General features: G+C 46.0%; 1 protein-coding gene across 7 annotated transcripts in view; it reads left to right on the top strand.

Annotated features, from left to right (window-relative positions):
* LAMA2 (laminin subunit alpha 2) overlaps positions 1 to 20,734 on the top strand; it is a 3,027,572-nt gene that overhangs the window by 2,700,045 nt on the left and 306,793 nt on the right. For all 7 annotated transcript variants that reach the window (XM_069607473.1, XM_069607470.1, XM_069607476.1 and 4 more), the window contains one exon: positions 12,299 to 12,437. In XM_069607473.1, the coding sequence (XP_069463574.1) occupies positions 12,299 to 12,437 (139 nt within the window). The remainder of the gene's footprint in view (positions 1 to 12,298; positions 12,438 to 20,734) is intronic.

The raw sequence follows: 20,734 nt of genomic DNA, 5'->3' as shown, positions 1-20,734 counted from the left end.
CATTAAATAAACGATACATTTAACATACAGACACAGTACAAGGGATTTTTTTTATTTTATGTGAAACAAAATCTTAATGGTTAATCCAGCTCTTGGGTAATTCCCCGGCCCCTTTTCACTCATTGACCTTACAGATCCCATTATAACATACATTCAAATTATGACCTCCTCATGACTTAGTTATGGCCACTGTTTTATCAAGTTTGTTCCCTAGAATTACGTTCACAAGCTTTAAATGGAACCCATTTATGTGGAAAATTAGCGGCGCAGTTCCCGAAGTAAAGCGAATATCCTTTCCAAGGAGAACATTTCCCAGAGTCTCATTCACCAAGTAGCAATTGAGTCCTTGAGACTTTTCCAAAATTGGGCCAGGTTTATTTGGGCAGCTGAGAGTAAATAAGTAATTAGAAATGCTACATTGCCCGACATTGGGTACAGCCCATCGGTGTCCGTTTCTCCCAGTATAATAATGAAAGGATCCAAGAGGAGTGTGATGCCCAGTACATTCTTGATTTGTACTAGGATCTTGTAATAGTGGCTAGGAAACTATAATCAGTCTCCCCGGTTACATGCAAGAGGAACTGGGCCCTGGAAATCCCCTGCCACGAGAACAGAAGACCCAGCCCTAGGCCAAAGTTCACTGTCTTTATTAACCAATCAATGACAGGGATTGCAGCATGAACACAATATTCTCCAAGCACTCTCGCTCTCCTGGCGCATGTCAACCAGTTTTGTTAATCTGTGACGTCACACAAATGAGGTTACATCCCAAACACCTACCAGGGGAAGGAGTTGGATAGCGAGGTGAACTACATATACTTTCTATAATGGGTTGGAGATGGTCTCAGCAGGAGCCGCCAGATATGGCTTACCCAATGATCGCACTATGTGTTGCAAATACAAAGTTACAGGTTAGCAAAAGATGATGGGCCGGTGCAATATAGTGTAAGCTTAGCTTGGAAGGTGGTTAGGGATTGGGCAGAAAGGGTCGTCTCAGCCTTGGAGATCACATGGTAAGGGACCACGAAATGGAGCTCTCTTGCTTGCAATTATGATGATTTTTGGCTTGTGTTCCCAGCAAGTGTCCTATCTCTTCTGTTAACTTGAAACCTTCCTTCTGTAAGGAACTCATGGCGGCAACAGTAAAGACAGACACAAGTCATCACAGTTCAAGGGTGTTTATTACAAACTGTATAATGGGTGAGAAAAATGCCTAATCTAACCCTAAATCAAAGATGGGAGCAATTTACGACCATCAAATAATGATAAGGCAGTCTTAGTGGCTTCTTGTAAGGATTGGCAATAGGTTTTTCAGCATAGGCCATTTTTATTTGACAACTAAGTTACAAAAATAGTGTGGGATAATGTTCTCAAGAAAAGAAAGAAGTGTTCACCAAATGATAAGGCAGGATGGTATGACTGGGTCCCCCTTCCCCACGTTTTTTAGCACAGGCAAGGCAAGGCCTTTGAGCACAGCACACTCCTGGGCCTCGCCAGCTCGAGGTAATGGTTCCTTTCGACAATGCCAGAACTTTCAGGGCCAAGTCTCTTTTACTGCAAAAGTCGCTTGCCTTAGAAAGCCAGCTGTTCCAAAAAAAACAAACAAAAGTTCCTTTGTCAACCTTTTTCACATTGGGCAACTGCTCCTCGCCCCTTGCACCCCCCTCATCCGGGCTCTGACCCTTCTTGCAACATCAGCCTGCCTCAATCGGGTTCACTACGGCCTTTCACTCAAAAACCTATTTCTAGACAATCTCAGTATCCTTTGTATCAACTATCCACTGTAGACATCCCTCAGCCAGGGTCACATGTGTCCATTCACAATTCTCAATTCACAGGCATCCCTCTATCGGGTTCACATTTGCCACAGTTCACAAAAAACTGTCATGTGCCAAAGAATTGCGAGTGTAAAAGGAGTTTGCTCAACCCTCGTAGGAGCACTTTGATACTTTACATTAGCCTCTCCGTCTTCCTAGTTCCACCACAAACATAACCCTAAAAGAGGCTTCAGTCAGAGTCCTTCGAATAAGCGCCCTGTGATGCCTGACCACTCTGCTTCTCAACCTTTTCCTTGCATTTCTTTAAAGTTCAATTACAGGGTTTCTTTGTTCAAACAAGGTTGCCACCTGCAAATTTGGCCCAGCACAGTTCGGTTTCACTATCTGTCTCCTCTGACTCACCGGCTGTGCTGAACTGGAGCCTCATGTCTCGGGAGTCAAGGACGGCACCATGGAGGCAAGTGCTACTCCCACACCTGTCACACCACACACCAGCTGGACTTCCCGGTCTTATGATTTCCCTTTCAGAGGCTTTGCAGGTCTGAGGTGGAAAGGACAAGAGTAATTGCCTCCTCGTCGTCCCTCAAGGTGTCTCCACCTTTCTCCTCCGTTTGAACTGCCGGTCTGGAATGGCTGCTTCCTCATGTGTTTGACCTTGCTCAAAGTGGGATCTCATGCTCTGCCTTTTATCCCTGTGGGGAGGGGAAAGGCTGTAAGGTGTGCGTAGTTATTGTCAATTGCCTGGCTCTGCCTGACCTTTGTGTGGAGACATGTCAGGTAAATGGCTCAGGTGTTGGTCCGCTGTCTGACACAGTGTAGGAAAGTGTTTGTGTTGGAAAAGGGGGGTAGACCTTCTGAATAGCCTACGGGGTACGATGGGGAAAAGGCATTAAAGGGAAGGGGATACTACGTCTCACCCATCAATGTCCCACTTCCACTCCCCGAGGACCCCTCATCCAAGTGATCCTCCCGCACTGGTCCATCCCCAGGATCTAGATCCAATAGTGATGGCCGTCTCCTTGCCACCTGGATGACAGATCCTGGGGACTAGTGGGTGAGATACCTTGAGGTTTCATACTTCCCTCAGTGTCGTTGGTGAGATTGTGCACGGTGTCAGCACTGGAAGCCTGGTCTGCACACTTCAGCAGAATCAGCCTATCTGCCTTTCTCTTCGCTCTCGAGTTCATCCTGCGTACACCATTCACTCCAATGTACTTATGGCTTCCATCTTTATTCGCATGGAGGTCCATGTTAGTCACGATTAGGCGTCAGCAAGCAGTTCATATGTATTCTCATGCGTCTTGTGGTTTCCACGTAACAAAGAGTATACGTGAGTCAGTCCTCTATAGCTGATATACACGAAGAATATGCTTATGGCTCGCATAGTTAAGGAGAAATGTCTGCATAACTTCGTGTAGGGATTCTATGTGCTTCATATCTAATGTATCTATGTCTTGATGTCAGTCGTGACAGCTGAATCTCTTCAATACTGACATCATCAACATTCTTCGAGGTTGCAGTCATCAATTGAATAAGTTGACAGACAACCATTCAGACCATACCAAGATGACCGAGTGAGTAGCGCTTCTCACGCCTGCTATACATCAATGATGGAGAAGAAGAGCCCAGCAACGTTGTACAGTGCTTGTTTCTCTGTTTCCGAGATAAGAGTCGGATGGGTGCAACAAGGGCCACATTTGGGTCTCCCTCTTTAATTTCTTTCCATTAATCCTTAATAATTGGGCATAGCCACCATGGATGACTCATTTTTCCAGTGTGGTGAAACGCTCTTCAACAGAACTCAGAAACATTGCGATAATTCTTGTGTAGTTAACTTGGAGTAATATGCTAACTAAAGCATATTTTATAAGTGCATTGTTTGATGGTGATGTATTTTGAGCTTCTTTTGGCCCTTAGCCATGTATGTAGACACGATTCTGCTGAAACTGGAGGTCCTTTTCCCCAAATGCTCTTGTAGGTTAATACATATTCAGGTTCAGATGGATCTGGCAATCAGTAGCATCTCACAACTATCCTATTTGAGAATCCTTCTGAGATAATGGTTTATAACACATTAGGGGTTCTAGTTCCTACCTCGCACTGTTCTCTATTGGATAACCAGTGGCACAATTGGGCATACCGAAACTGCTCCAATTATGGGAGGTCTCATTTTTCTTGGCCCTCCATAAACATAAGCAGTGAATTCTCTTGATATAGCTGACCAATCCGAATGGGGCAATGTTTCTCTCAATTGCTAAACATAGATAAGCCAGAGTTTAGACCAGGCCTGGAACCCAGCATAATAGGGGTAAGTGGGCTCAAGCCCAGCTTTATCTCCAACAGTTTACAGCCTCTATCCCAGTATTCTAGGGTGTTCTTCGTGGATGGGAATAATGGTCCAAATATATTTTGCAATCTTTTGGGAATTAACAGAAGATGGGAAAAGAGTACACTTGTGGCCTCTTGTTCCAACGATAACAATCTATTACAGGCTTCTTTTGATGGTATATGGCTAATTTGTGAGGTGAGAGACAGGCATGATATCAAGAGATGACACAGACAACAGATTTCAGGTTTAAAAACATGTTTTAATTAAATATCAGGATGGTGTAAGGCCTAATTTTCCCTATAGCTAAAGTAGGGATTTCTCCTGCATAAACAAAACTAAGGGAAATCTGTATCTGTAAGTCCAAATCAAAAAGTCTACTTTTGAACATTATTCTGTTGGCTAAACTCCCACACCACATTTTCTTTGTCTGTGTCAAAAACCTGTGCTTATGTTCACATTTAAAGTATCAGCTGTTCTTAGCTCAAGATTCTTCTTGGGGTTACCTTCCCCAGGTTCAATACAGTATAGTTCACACAAAAAGGAGGTCTTTAGGTTCGCTTCCCCAAGATAGCGTTTCTTCGTTCTTTCAACTCTCGGATCCCTTCAAAAAGATACAAATTATATAGTTCACACAAAGGATATGTGGAAGTCCCTGCTCCAAGATTTCACTGCAGCACTTATTGTTTTCTGGTATTTAATATTAAATGGCCAAAAGCAGTATAAGTCTACTTGACCCACCTTCTGACGTGCTTTGCCAAAGGTTTCACAGTTCCTTAGGAATCATTTGCAATGTCCTTTGCTTGATATTATTCGGTGCTCTCTGGTCTAGGCACAGTTGTCAGACCACACAGTCCCCCATCACAAGTCACACAACCACAAGTTCCCTTAACCTTGTTTGGCTCCCTTTTAGGTTTTTCCGCCTCAGGCTTCTGGTTGCAGACACTTGTATTGACTTTGATACAAAAGAGTGGTCGTTGTGACACTCTTCTGTTAATGTAACAGTCTTTTGTTTTACCCTAGACTTGTGGACCTTTCTCACACTGATGGTTAGAATACTCATGCTGGTTCAATATTCCAAATGCTTTCATTCTGCCCACAGTGATGTTTGTGCACAATATGATGTTCAGTATGTCTGTTTAACTCCAAATGTTCAGTTAGCATTCAATGTGGTGCGATTTTATTCGAATAGCGCTTTTTATTCGGTTTGATATTTTAAATGCTTAATTATTAGTTTCAATTCAGTTTGGTGTTCATTATTGGACCGTTAGTTGCCTGTGGTCCTGAGAGCGCTTTGGTCTATCAGTGTCCTCTGACACTCACCAGTACTTTGTGGTTTCACAGCGGCTGCCCCTGTTGCTTTTGCTCCCCTTCTCCGGAGCGGGGAAGCAGACTGCCACCTTTGTCATGTATGTCCTGTGAGAAACCCGAGGGTATTCTCCCCAGCAAACACAGAGAATCCCTTATTCAGGTGGCCAAGAAAGAACTGACCCTCTCTTATCCCAGCCCTGAAGCCAGACAAGCAGGAAAAGATTGCCTGGGTAGAGGAGCCTGGGGTTATGTTCAGGAGGTTGCCCAAAGGGAGCCGCAATGTTATCGAGGGGGAAGAGGAGGAGGGTAAAATCTCTCAAGCCTTTGTGGGCTGTGCCACATCTGCCCCCCTTCCTCTCGTTCAATCGCTCTTATCTAAATCCATCGACCACTCCACACAGAACCGGTCCCATAGGATCCCAAATCCCTGTCATCCTGGTTTTTACCCGATTACTCCCATTCATTCTTCTCCACATGCTTCAGGTTATTTTGTCCCAAACACCCACGCTACTTGGATTAGACATTACCGTTCCCATAATCCCCCTGGTTTATTTCACGATTCCAGTTATTCCCATCTGCTTCAAGAATCCTACCAATCCCGCCCCTCTGATTATAATTTTTCGAATTCCCACAATCCTTTATGTTCTGTTCTCCATCCCAGTCATTCTCGTCCATTTCACAAACCTTCCCTGTCCCTTCCCATAGGATACTCTGACATTCCAACCCCCTCCCTTTTCCGACATGAACACCTTTACACACCCAAGGCAACAGACTAATGTAAAACCCATCTACTTGACATGTCCCAACAAGGCGAGCATGGCAGACAGAATGACGAGACGGCTAATCAGGCACAGCATTTCAAGAGAAGGAGAAAGGAGGCAGGAATTGAGAGGGTAGCGAGGAAAGAAGTGTTCTTGCTCTTTTCGTCCCAGGCCCGCGGAACCTTTGTGGAAGAGAGCTTAAGACTGCGAACAATAGCACAAGTGTTTTGCAGCAGCTATCCAACGATGCACGGAACAAGCCTACGCCGATAAGCAGGAGCAAAGGAAGCTCCTGCACCTGTCGGACCGGCCTTGACTCGAGAGAAAAGAAAAGACAAGCGTTTCTTCACAGCCGGTGAGTCGAGGGGAAAACCGATAATGTGGTGAATGAGACTCACAAAGTGGCAAGTTTGAACCAAGTTTAATGGACTATGAAAAGTGTTAAAGGGGGGAGGGAGGAGTCCAGCTGCAGAGGGAAGCTGGCACTACGTGGGTCCTAACTCAAAAGATTCTGGTCGTTCCCCATCTGAGCGAAACTACAGAACCCAGAAGGCCATAGGATGGTCACCGAAATAGGTCAAAGTATTCATACTGAGGGTCAAGCAAAATCCCTGTACAATCGAAAGACTACAAACTGTGTGAAAGAAAGGGACACGAATCCCAGCAACAGTGAACTCTGGAAAAGAGAGAAGAGTGAAACAATTGTGAATGTGAAGTTAGCAAGAGTGAACTCATCCGAGGGATGCGGACAAGAGGGGCAAACTCCAAAGCCCCAGAAAAAGTGTGGTGACAGACGTGAAACTGGCCAAGGGATGTCTACTATGAAATTTATGAAAAGACATTGAGAAACTAATGGAAGAGAAATCCTGCTAAAGAGATTTGAGAATGGTCTGAGCCCGACCGAGGGAGATCCATGGGTGAAGCGATCATCCAAAGTTCATAAAGAAAAGAACTGAAATGTAAAATGTGAATTGAGGAATACAATAAGTGAGGTGCCAGCGCCCAGAATCACCCTATGTGAACTGTGGTTGACAATTGAGAAGGGTCAGCACCCAGAAGAGGGGGACCCAGGGGTGAACAGTTATCACTCTAAAGAACTTTCATTTTGGTTAAAGAAACTTTTTGTTTTGGCCTATTGAAGATGGCAGGCCCGAAAAAGGCAAGATACTCTCAAAGGAAACGAGACCTGTCCATCGACGGTCCCCAGAGCTGCCATTGGAACTGTCGTCGCGTGCTGGAGAAACCCGAGACTGTACTGAACTCCAAGAACCCACCTTACCCCGTGCTCAAAACCTGGGGAAAGGAGACCCAGCCTACTGCATCCTCATGTATTACTTGAGAACACTTCTTCATGAAATAAATACACACAATGTGAAATCTGACACCATGTCACCTCACTTGGGATGGTCCCAACACACACATCATGTGGTTGAATAATGACACCCTGTAAACTAATTACAATGGCTCAAATACTCCACACTGGGCTCTCATACTCACCATGCACTGTGCACGACTCCCATTAAACAAACCCATTCATTATCATGTAACCAAAAACCATTTTGGTAGTTTGAAAAAGACCTGTAAGGTCGAAACACGTGTCGGCACTACTTGATACTCCATCAACTGAAGAATTCAATTGAATAAAATCAAAAAACGAAACCATGATCTCTGTGGACCTCAATTCTTCATGCACCTGAGCAGAAAAATGAAAGAAGAAACTGTATACAAATCAGCACACGCGCCGAACAAGTAGAAACTAAAAACCAACTTCTCATGACATATACAACAGGCACCACGAGCACAGGCCTCTTTAAATTTCTACCGACTGGCTGCTAGTGCACCTAAATACCTGAGACTGAAGGCGCGGCAACCCACGGTTCCTGGTGCTACTAACAAATACTTTGCCATGGATGTGGACTGCGTCTCTCGTGCTCCTGGTTGCTTTTGCAGCTCCAGCTGCCTCCGGGTGCCGGCACAGACAGCGTCTCTCGCTCTTGTCGGCATCCCGACTCTTGGGCCTCTTCCTAACACAGCAATTCTACCCCACAACACAGCAGGTCTTCTTCCAATAGGGTGGGGTCTTCTCCACAGTACGGCGGATCTTCTCCCCAAGACGGCAGATTCTTTTCTCCTTCTCCTCTTTTATACACCTGAGCCCTATTAAGGGTCCTCAGGTGTGAGTTGTTAGCTTGTCTTGCCTGACCATAGTCTGATCAATGGGACGTGTCTGACTTTCAGTCTTGGATGCCTTCATATCACTCTTCTTCGTCGCAGTACTATAGTGGTGTTTGTAATGGGAAGTGTGTATTACTCCTAGTTGCTTCTTCCTCTGCTCAGTAGTAGGTGAGTATTTACAGGGGGAAACCGGGCATGAATGGAAATATCCACTCTTCCCTCAGCCTTCATGGGCTAAGTCATTGTGAGGAAAGGGGGGATATCCTGTCTCGTCCAAGGGTATCCCACTCCCAGTCCCTAAAGACCCTCTGCCGAGGTGATCCTCCTTTGTTTGTCCAACCCCACGGTTCGGAACCAAGAACAATGGCCTTTCCCTGGCCACCTTTGCAGAGGATTCAGAGGGAATAGTAGGGAGAATACCCTGAGGTTTCTCACAGAGTTGATTAAGTAACAATTAAAAATCAGGATGCCCAGTCCCCCTAGAAAAGTAGCTCTTGTCAATGTTCTGCGGGACACACTCAGAATTTTCCATGCCCATATGAATTTAAAGATTGCACCTTGTAAGCATTTGTATGAGGATGTGTACAGGGCACCATGTGTATGCTTGGGAACTGCTAATGTAAACAGACAAGTAAGCAAATACAGCAGTAGGCAGCAGTAGAGCGAGCAAGGAGGACAAACTTCCAAGGTAAATCAGAACAATAGAACATGAAGAAAAGGCAGACAGCGATGGTGAACAAGTAGGGATGGAAACCATATACTGGACCAACATGTGGACTCCCGCAAGGGGTGTAGACATGTCAGACCTGAGACTGTCTACAGATATAAGAGAAGCTTAATGGCGCTGTCTACAGATATAAGAGAAGCCTAATGGCTCTGTGCAAGTTAACTAATAGTTAGAACCCACTCTTGCTGCCCCTTTCTCATGGGCTTGCAGGATGACTGTGTCAGGCTTTTTTTGTGTAAGTACCTTCCTTGTTTAGGGCCCTATGTGGGACCAGCCGGACCATACAGTAAATGCCTTTTGTGGGAACATCAATCCCCCACTGTCACATAGAATACACTATAGACTACAGGTAAATTGAAACAAAGGGACAGACACTAAACACCCCAATGATTCAGAACAGGAATTAGGAATGCAGAATACTGTAGCAACATACTAGAACAATGTAACTGTAGCATGGGAAAGAGAGGTAATTTATAGCAAGGGACTTCAATAAGGTAAATCTAGCAAGGGACTGGAACAAGGTAAGATAAGCGTGCTTTCAACTGGATTAGTAACACACAAGCAGCGACATGGGTCTCAGGACTAGAATTAAGCAGAAATATACATCCAGAAGCAAGAGAAAACAGTATGACTGAACGGGGTAAAGTTTGAGGCTATAAAGGATCCCAGGAGAAGAGCAGAAGGCTGATGTAAAGCAGCACGGGTAACAGAAGCTGGAAGTTGCAGGATGGGAGAAACCTGAGGGCATCCACACTTCCTTCTCCCCTGCTCAGGTGACCAGGGAAAGGCCATCGCTTTTGGATCCTTACTCTGGGAGTGGACAAGCGAGGGAGGATCATCTGGGTAGAGGGTCTCTGCGGATTGCGGAGAGAATACCAAAAGTGCGAGACATTGTATTCCCCCTGTTCTGATGACAATTCAAAATCCCCCCTCCCCACACTCTACCTTTGTAGGCTACTGTGACTATATGTTGTCAACGGGTAAGGTACCAAGTACTGCGAAGAGGAAGAGGCATCTTTGAGTGAGGAAGATTACCTATGAAAGAAACCATCATAGTACTAAGATGAAGATGCAAGCAGAGACAAACCAGTAGTTTCGATACATGTGTCCCACTAACAGTCAGGCACTTAAAACTAACTCCCATCACCTGCAGCCTATCAACCTTTGCTGAGAGTATAAAATGGACGCAGTCAGACAACCCACAGAGAACGGGGAACGCAGAGTGCGAGGAGGAGCAGGAAGGGGTATTGTGTCTGAGGGTGTCCCTGGAAGAACAGAATGGCGAGCCGTTAGATGTCTGCACAGGAAAGTCGGCAGTGTGGCAAGGGAGCCAGACGGAAGAAGTGCAGGGTGCCGCGTCTGCAGGCGGTCACTGTGGTGGACACCCAGAATTGCTTGTTACCCAGCCCAGGGTTGTTAGAGGAGCAGGTGGAGCAGCCCTACCTTTTACAAGGAAGAATGAAAATGTCAGAGATCCAGACGCGAATGCTGATGAGTTTCAAGGGCTGAAAGAAACACGGCACGTGTCTAATCTGAAGGTACATTGTGACCGTGTGGTCGCATGCGGCAGGCTGCAAAGTTGTACAAGTGTGAAACTGATGGAGAGGGCCTGGCCAGTAATGGAACACAACGTAACATTGTAACAGAGCTAAATCTCCTGGAACCGCTGAGTGAAAAGCTGCTGAGGGGACCTAGTGAAGTGGGAGCAAAAGCCGACGATATACGAAAGCAAGTTGTCAAAGTAAAAGTAGAGGCAGAGGGCAGAGCTGGGGTGACTGGTTGCGTGACCCGTAATGGGTGGACAGCGTGGTCTAAAGCTGCGCCTAGACCAGGAATCCCTAATATATAAAGCAAGGCCCAAAGCACCAACTTTATGCCAAGGATAAAGAGCCATTGTTTGTGCAACCTGTTATGGGAGGACCGTGCTGTCTAAAACTGTGCCACAACCAGAAGGGGGTTCAAATGAAAGAGTTGTAAAGTGAGAAGAATCCGTGGACTTTGTTTTGTGAGCAAGAACTGTATTGAGCTTGGGGAAGGGAACCCGTAGCCTAGAATGAATACAGCGAGACGGTTTCTTGTGAACTTTTTATAACTGAATACTTCATGAACTGGTACCTGAAGTTTGGGGAAGGGCACCTGCACTTCTTATGAACCTTCTTTTATTAACTGAACTTTTGCCGGTAAAGCTTGTGTGGATTATAACCAGAGACTATACCCAAGAGGGTACAAGCTTTGCAAGATCCTAATATTTGAACTTTATCTTGACTTGGGAAAGGGAGCTAGCCAGTGCTCCGAAGCTTACGTTATTCAATTCTTCAGTTGAACCATCCATTGACTATAGTTGTCTCTTAGTTGTGAGGGCAAGCATAGGTTTGGTCACAGACTGACTTTTTGATTTGGACACCCCGACTTCGACGATTCTTAGTTTATTTAGTAAGGGCAATCCCGCCATAGCGTTGGGCATTTTACCCATTATGATTAATTGAATAAAGGTTTTGAAACTATCACCTGTGTCTATCTAGCCCTGTGTCTTTCTTGATACCATGCCTGTCTCATACTACTTACTTTGGCTCTTTTTTATCATCACAAATGAATCTAGCAACACTGAGCTATTCGACGCTTAGCGTTTCGAAGCTGATGGTTGGTGTCAGAGTACACTGAACAAAACGGAAAGTAAATAAAATAATGATCATCATGCTATTACATTCAAGTAATTTGGCTTCAATAAAAGCACAGCCGGAATTTGTTTGAATATAGTGAGTATGCAAAAACTCAATGGAAATGGCACAGTAGTTTGGTTTTGGATGATATTTCACTGTTTGTTGCTTTTAATAGTCCGATTTACTTTGTTTAGTGTGCAGGCGGGTAGCTGTACACACCGCCTCAACTATGATCGGGAAGGATGTGGGTGCCAACATTAGTATTGTTAACATATTTGCAAAAAATGTTGAACGTCTTTAACCTGAAAGTCACAGAAAACGCCTCCAATCAAAGTCATGCATTGCTCCACCGATACTCGGATTGAATTGCCTTCCCCATTACGGAATGCCAAAGCTCTGAGCATGAATGTCCCTGTCTTATTGTTGTCAACTGTAGTTTGGTTCACTTCGTACCTGCCATAGTCAGTGGAATATTACCTTTCAAGAGAATGTCATGGCTTGTGCCAAGTTGACTTTGCACCTTAGCTACTCGTGTAACTTTTAAATCATCTTTTTTTCAGCCAACATATCCATTGTAGATTTAGACAGTGAAGAAGAGGACAACATTGTGACACTTTCCGTTGGAAGTCATTTTGGTTTGAACCTGAGATCTGATGAAAAAATCTATTTTGGTGGACTTCCATCACTGAGAAACCTAAGGTAACAACCCATAGTTCACAGTTACATCGACTACTTTTTGGTGGTTCATAATTCAGAGTATGGTACAGACCTGGGATTGTGCTTAACAATGAACAGTCAGCTTAATGTGGACGTGTGTGCATGCAAACCAAGTTCCCATCAAGATAACATAAGAACACTATGGCTATGATTCTGCAATTGATCGCGCTCTGCCACATAATTGGAGGATCGGAGTACTCAGCCGGACGGTAGCTTTTCCTCCCGGGATATTACATGCACTTCCAGGAGGGTATTGGCCACTGACTGGCCTTGCCAGGGATGATGATGCAATGCTGCGAGTCTGACAGACAATCCATTGTTCTACCATCTACCAGGCACCTCAAAGGGATTGTCTCTGCTTGGTCTTGTTAAGGTTGCTGTGCATGAAGGTATCCTTTTAGGATCTCCAAGGTCAAAGAGAGGTGCAGTTTGAGGGCTACCAGCATCTCCAAGCTGGTGTTGGTAACCATTACGCTGCCAACAGCCAGCTCCCTCTGACATAACTTAAGTGAGCAGTAGAAATCACCACTCTATTTAGTATAAGACAGAAGGTATACTAGCAGAGATGTGTCTACTCCCTGCCCAGGAAATGGTAGTAGCTCTACTTCCCAATTTGGTGGCTCCATCAAGGTTGGTGGAAACATGCTTTTGCTCCCTTCCTCCCCGGTTTAAATGGGCCCCCAAGTGCCTCCTGTAGGGGATGGCGGAATGAGGTCAAAATGCAGACATTTAATTACCAGAAAGGGCATTGCTTCAAATGTCCTTCCTAAAAGATTTCTATTTCAGCTATGTTTGTCATCTGATATTTGTGTTGTGTTTGTTAGATCATTTCAATAATCCATTTATATATTTTTATTTAGGTACCTAGCTTTTTGGGATTGGCTAACTTTACTCGATTGCCATTTGAGATGTGAGTTTGAGAATACAACAGGCTTAAAGGAGATTGAAACAAAAATAATGGCTCATTTAAGGGTGGTAGTGGGTTAAGCATAGGGGAAGTGAATTGAAGAGCAGTGGTAGCTGAAGAATTCTTTCATTGTAGGGTCGTAAACATGTCCCACAAATGTTTGCGAGTGTCTGAGCATACTGAGTGAGTCCCAGCCAATCTAGGGATGATTTGAGGTAGGTGCTGCCCCCCCTCCACCCTGAGAATATTTTCACAATGGGTTACAATGGTGCATTTTATAGCACATTATTTAGGAAGACTTGGGTAAATATTCATACAATTCATTACAAACTATTTTAGTTTAACATGGAAAAAATCAAGTAGATGCTAAGTCACAAAGGGTAGTCCAGAGCATTTTAATGATGCCTTTCCACACAGTATATGCCAGGATAAGAGACATTTTTAGGTTGACTGTGCTCACAATATATGTTAGTACTTTACAACTGTAAGGTGTCACAGCTCCCTGTGCCAATATGCCTGTATTCCCATGTAAGAACACACTCAAATTTGCTTTGCGAAATATGCCAGTCGAAGATGGCTGCATTCATATATGCTAGTATTCTCAAGTAAGAAGAACAATTTCAGGATGGCTTTGCACATAATGCCAGTAATGCATCTTTAAGAAAACATCTCCATGTTGGCTGTGCCAAGATAGGCCATTAATACACATGTGCTCAAACATATATATATATATATATATATATATATATATATTATATAAATACACAACACCAAGAAAGTTATGGTGGGTTTAAAAAGGTTTGAAAGAAAACCTTTCACCTCAAATTTGAAAGTATTATTAAGTCATGTATAAAGTAGCACTGCCCTCTTAGACAAAGACAATTTCCTGGAAAAAAAAGGTTGCATTTGAGCTAGTTTGCATACCCACAATGCCTTGCTGTTGTGGCTCAGAACTGGAGGTGAACCGCCAGCGATGGCTACTAGGTGGTGTGAGAAACCAGGTGTCTCACCCACTTGTCCCCGGGAATCTATCATTCAGGTGGCCAGGACACGGCCATCGCTTTTGGATCCAGTTCCTGGGGTGTGGACCAGTGTGGGAATATCACCTGAGTGAGGGGTCTTTGGGGAGTGGGACACTGTATGAGATACGGTATGCCTCTCTTCCCTCTAACACTTTTACCCCATCCTACCCAATCTGATATTTAGAAACTCAGCCCCCCCACACACCCTTTACCTGCATGAACACTTTTGCACGGACAGCCCGCTCTGGGAGAGAACAGACTTAGACAAGAGCCATGTACCCGACTTGTCCCAATACTATGGTCAGGCGAAGTCAGAAAATTATCGACAATCACTCACACCTGACTTCCATTACGCTTCTCCACAAGGATAAAAGGTGGGGCACGAGAGCACACTCTGAGGGAGGCAAAGCACACAAAGGTACAGAAATGTTGAGTTGGCAGCTGAACGAGGAGAGAAAGACGGCCAGGCACGTGGGGTTTGTGAGAAGGGCAACACCCTTGACCTTTTCGGCAGAAAGCCGTTACTTTCAAGAAACCTTCAAGGTAGAAAGCATAAGACCAGGAAACCAGGCTGAAGAATCCTGCATTGTGTGTCAGAGATACCGAGGGCCCTCCCGCGCAACTGACCGAGGCAGGGAGGAGCAGCAGACGCTGTGGTATCGTCCTTGTCTCCAAGAACAAAGAAGCGACAGACAAGAGGACAGCCGGTGAGTTTGGAGAGACCAATGCCAGATCAGTCTTTGTTGAAGTCAAGGTTGCAAGCAGCAACATTGTAAAACGAGCGCTGGAACTAACATTGTTAAACGCGTTTGATGAACAACATGAGTAAAGCTGAATTGCTGGTGAATGTTTGTCAACGGTACCTTTCTTTCTTATGTTCAGAGTGGTCCAGCGCCGTGAATGTGCTCAATCGAAGGTCTCTGGACGGTATCCTGACAATGGATGTGAAGTGTAATTGTGTGAAGTGAATCGAAGTGATCCTGCGAGGATTTAAGCAAAACCCATTGTCATGACCATTGCCCCTGGCCCTGGCACTCGGGGCCTCTGGGACGCATCACAGTGTCCCTACATGGGCCCAATCATGCCCCCCAAGACTCTCTTGGAGTCAGTCCTGGTGACTTTGGCGCCAGGCTCATATTGCAGAAGGGGGGCCCGGAGCTTTCAATGGCAATAGCACAACATGGATGCCCACACATGGTTCAGTTCCATGGTTCAGATACAGATGCAAGAAAAGGCAAGGCTGATTAATACGCATACTTACTCGACAGCGATTCGGACAACACCTACACACCGCTCCGCATCCTCCCGGCAGCTTACCATCCAGAACATCACGGCGGCCTGTAAGAAAAGGATAACATAGGTTAGCACACCGCAAAAGCACACATAGCGCCGTGCTCCGCGCCTTCACTTACCATCTCAAGCAAGTATGCGTATTAATCAGCCTTGCCTTTTCTTGCAGGTTGATGGAAGGCCGGAAAGAGAATAAACCAACAGCGTGTTCCGCTCAGGTAAGCGTGCTTCCGAATGTTGCTTAAATGAGAGATGCAAACGCTTACTAATGCTGTCTTTTTATTTCCTTCCCCAGGTTGCGGCTTCAAGGACAGAGCGAGCATCCGCCGAGATGCTGGAGGTTCAGGACACTGGAGCGAATGACAGGAGCTGGAATAACTAGCAGGTAAGGATGGCTAATTATGTTCTCCTTCTTCTTCTTCTTGCAGGTGCAGGCCTGGAATGTAGAGGACAGACCAGGGGACCCAGCCAGCTTGACGTCTCATCATTCCTCCCGCACCTAAGAGAGAAGTAAAGACAACAGGGGCAATTACAAGTACGAACAAACTATCAAAACCATAGACTTACCTGAAGAACTGAGTCGCAGCAGGTCTGGACTCACGGGCCTGCGCCAGTGAAGCAAACTCGGCGGTGAAGTGCCCATCCACGACGCACCCCTGCACAGAACTGCAGGACGGAGAGCGCACCATATCGAAATCCAAGGTGAGGAAAGCTCTAAAGGGGTCATTGGGTTCACAAGGGAGGTGGGCCCAGAGAGGAAGAGAATGTGGGGTAAATCGAAACCCTGTATTCCAGATTAGATACTGGGCAGAACGAGACCCGGGGGAGGTGGATCCAGGTCAGAAGCAGTCCAGCCAGATCGGGTGGCGTCCCTGTGGACACCAGGTGAGCGTGAGCGTTACAGAACGCAAAGCCTCTCAACTATAATCCACCCGGGCGTCCTCCATGGTAACCTCCGAAACCGACCAGTTAGCTCAGATGCTGGGGCAGCTATGCGCTGCGGTGCATTCTGCCAGACAGGAGACCAATGCCTTGCGGAGAGAACTAATAGTGGCCAAAGAACACACTGATGATCTAAGTAGACAACTCCTACAATCGCAGGCCGGACAAGCCCCATTGCCTGGGGCCATTCCATTGATGCCAGCACCACCAAGTAATCCGGTGCAGATCACACATCCTGGGGCAGTTCCTTTAGCTCCACCGGAATGTTTCACAGGGGACCCTAGGAAGTACGCAACCTTTAGGAATCAGTGTTGCCTCCATTTTCTTTGCAGACCTGGGGCATTTCCTAATGACCAGTCACGAGTGACCTTTGTGTTGTCTTATCTGAGTGGTAATGCTGCATATTGGTCTGTACCTTTTGTTAGCCGGGATGACCCACTGCTAGGCGACTTTGGGGGCTTCCAGCAGGAGATGGAAAAGCTCTTTGCCCGTCGTTCTCATGGACAGGCCTTAGACAATATACTCTTGTCCCTCCGTCAAGGAAACCAAGACCTATTGACATACATAGCGACCTTCAACAGGCTTGTGGTCGAAGCAGAGTGGCCGGAGGACAAAAGGACCACGTTATTCCACCGGGGCTTAAGGGGGGAGCTAAAGGATGTTCTTGCCCAAGTAATGGATCCACCCAAAGACTGTGCCGAGTTTATCAACCTGGTGCTTCAACTTGATCATAGGTTGCAAGATCGAAGAACGGATCGAAGCAGACCAAACGCACACCCCATGTTCGTGCGCTCCAAGGACCATGTTCAACGAGGGACAGACGGTTCCGTGGAACCAATGCAGCTAGGAGGGGTAAGACCCCCTTTAACCAAAGCTGAAAGGGACAAGAGGAGGGAACAGCAGTTATGCTTATACTGTGGAAAAGCAGGTAATTTCCTCAGAGTCCCCTATAAAGCCACGTAAGCCAAGAAGGACCGTAGGAGCCACGGATAAGGAGAAACCATGTGAGGAGTTGGAAAACTACCAAGCCCGGCAAATGTAGGGGTCCATTTGTCGAGCGAAGAAAGTCAACTACGGACCTCCCAGTTTGCATTGCCTGTGATCCGTATCAACCACCAGCAGCCGTCAAGGATGCATTCGGTAGAAGCATACATCGACAGCGGATCTGTAGGGAATTACATGGACCAGGATCTTGCAGCAAAGATGGGGCTCCCACTCTGCCCTAAGTCAACCACCAAGACCGTAACCACCGTAGACGGTACCGAAATCGCCTCCAGCCCAGTATCTGAATGTACCACTGTTCTAACCCTCTTGAGTCAGGGCGGCCACCGGGAATCAATCGCTTTTGATCTCAAGGCACCTGAGTTCTGGTTAATCCTAGGGATGCCGTGGCTGGTCGCACACAATCCATGAATCGACTGGTGTACAAGAGAATTTACTTTTTCCAAAGGCTGTACACGCACTTGCTATTATAATGGAAGGAAGTCAATGAACACAGGCTCGTCTAGCCAGGAAGTGGCGGCAAGTCCCTTAGGTTTGGTTGGTACCCTACCGAGCCAATATCAGGACTTTCAAGACCTGTTCCAAAAGGAACAAGCTAACACCTTGCCACCCCACAGACCTTACGATTGCCAAATCGACCTGGTACCTGGTGCACAGATCCCTTGTGGTCGGATCTATGCACTTACAGAACTAGAGAATCAACATTTTAAGTCCTTCTTAGAACAATACCTGGCCAACGGTTTCATCCGCCCCTCAGTCACCTGCAGCGTCTCCCCTATTCTTCATGCCGAAGAAGGAAGGAGATTTGAGGACTTGCATTGACTATCGCGTACTGAACCCAGTCACCGTTAAAATGTGTTACCCCTTGCCCCTTATCCGGGAATTGTTAGACTAAGTCAAAGATGCCCAAATCTACACGATACTGGACCTTAGAGGGGCATCTTGTTCTAATTAAAAAAGGGGGGCGAATGGAAAACCGCATTTCGTACCAAATATGGCTTATATGAATACCAGGTGATGCCATTTGGCCTTTGCAATGCCCCCGCCGCATTTCAGTATTCCATGAACTGTGTCTTAAGAGAGCTGATTGACGTCTGTGCCCTAGTTTATATAGACGATATCCTAGTATATTCGGCTTCAAAACAGGACCATGTCAAGCATGTTCGTTCCGTCCTTACCAAGCTTCGCCAACATCACCTTTATGCCAAACTTGAGAAATGTTAATTTCACGTTACTGAGGTAGAGTTCCTTCGGTTCATCCTCACTCCAAAGGGAATCCGAATGGATGTGCACAAGGTTGACGCCATTCTAAATTGGCCAGCCCCAAGTTTATTCAAAGGGGTCCAGAGATGGGCTTTGCAAACTTTTACCGTCGATTCATCCCAGGATTCTCTCAAATAGTACATCTAATCACGTCTTTATTGAGGAAGTGCAATAAGAAGTTCCAGTGGACAGAAGAGGCTGAAAAGGCTTTTCAGGAACTCAAGGTGAGATTCACTTCCGCTCCAATCTTACGACACCCTCACCCAGATCTTCCGTATGTAGTAGAAACGGATACCTCCAGTATGGCCATGGGTGCTGTTCTATCGCAAAGGGACCCACACACCGGCGAGTTACCTCCAGTAGCCTTCTGGTTGCGTAAGTTTTCACCACCCGAACTCAATTATGCCATCAAGGACAAGGAGTTTCTGGCCATAAAATCAGCCTTCAAGCCCTGGCGACATTATCTGCTAGGGGCAAGGCACACTATCACCGTGATAACAGACCATCGAAATCTACAGTAATTAAAGAGTGCGAAGGCTCAATCCTCACGGCAACTACGCTGGGCCCTTTTCTTTGCGGAGTACGACTACATAATCACGTTTCGACCCGGGGTCAGAAATGGCAAAGCTGATGCCCTTTCGCGCATGGGTACAGATGAACTGGTATACACGACCCCTGATCCTGTGGCCATTATCCCGAGTGACAAACTCCTATGCATTACAACCACCATGACTCAAAACGAATTGCTGCAAGGAATCTGACATGCAATGACTCCTGAATTGTTACAAGAATGGGATTCGCGGGGAGAACACTATGCAGTCAAGGACCAACTACCATACTTCAGGAACCGTCTATTTTTGCCCAAGAAAGAGCTTCATGAACAGGTCATCTTGGGATATCAAGACTCCCTCATGGAAGGCCACCCTGGACTTGCCAAAACTCTGGCCAAGGTGAAACGGAGCTACTGGTGGCCCACTTGGCGCAAGGACGTTATTCAATTCATCGTCTCTTGCGGTATTTGTGCACAGAATAAGTCATCAAAACAGAAACCAGCTGGGCTCCTCAGACCATTGGACATTCTGCCGGCTCCATGGCACACTCTATCTATTGACTTTATCACTGACCTACCCTCTAGTCAAGGATACAATACCATCCCAGTGGTCGTAGACTTGTTCTCTAAAATGGCCCACTTCTTGTCGTTTAAAGGTCTCCCAAATGCATACAGCCTGGCAAAGACATTCCTAGAACACATAGTACGGCTCCATGGGTTCCCGTCAGTACTGATCTCGGATCGAGTTACCCAATTTGTATCCAACTTCTGGACAAAATGTTGTTCAATGGCCCAAATCGACATTAGGCTATCCACTACCTACCATCCCCAAACGGATGGCCAAACGGAAAGAACAAACCAAACACTGACACAGTACTTGCGCTGTATGCTCCATCAAGTGGAAGGGGATTGGAAAGACTTGTTGTGGATTGCCGAGTATGCCCATAATAATTCCCAACACAACTGTGCTGGACAGACTCCATTTTATACTATATACGGCAGACACCCACTCACGTACGAACTGGACGTCCCTAAAACTCTGGAAATACCGGCCATCAAAACCTTACACTCCATCATTTCTCAGACCTCCACAAGAGCCATTGAGCATTTACGTCAAGCCAAGGTTCGCCAAAAGAAATACGCAGACCTGCATCGTGAAAGGGCCCCCAACTACCAAGTAGGAGACAGTGTGGCTAGCATCTAAGCATGTACCTCTAAAAGGGACCCGGACATTCCGCCCACGATACCTAGGACCTTTTGTCATTGAATCCATCATAAACCCAGCTGCAGTTGAACTGGCCCT

This window comes from Ambystoma mexicanum, chromosome 4q, assembly GCF_040938575.1.
Source record: "Ambystoma mexicanum isolate Mex_15411 chromosome 4q, UKY_AmexF1_1, whole genome shotgun sequence".
Lineage (NCBI taxonomy): Eukaryota > Metazoa > Chordata > Amphibia > Caudata > Ambystomatidae > Ambystoma > Ambystoma mexicanum.
The sequence above is the reverse complement of the archived record's forward strand: the minus strand, read 5'-3'. Positions and strand labels throughout refer to the sequence as shown.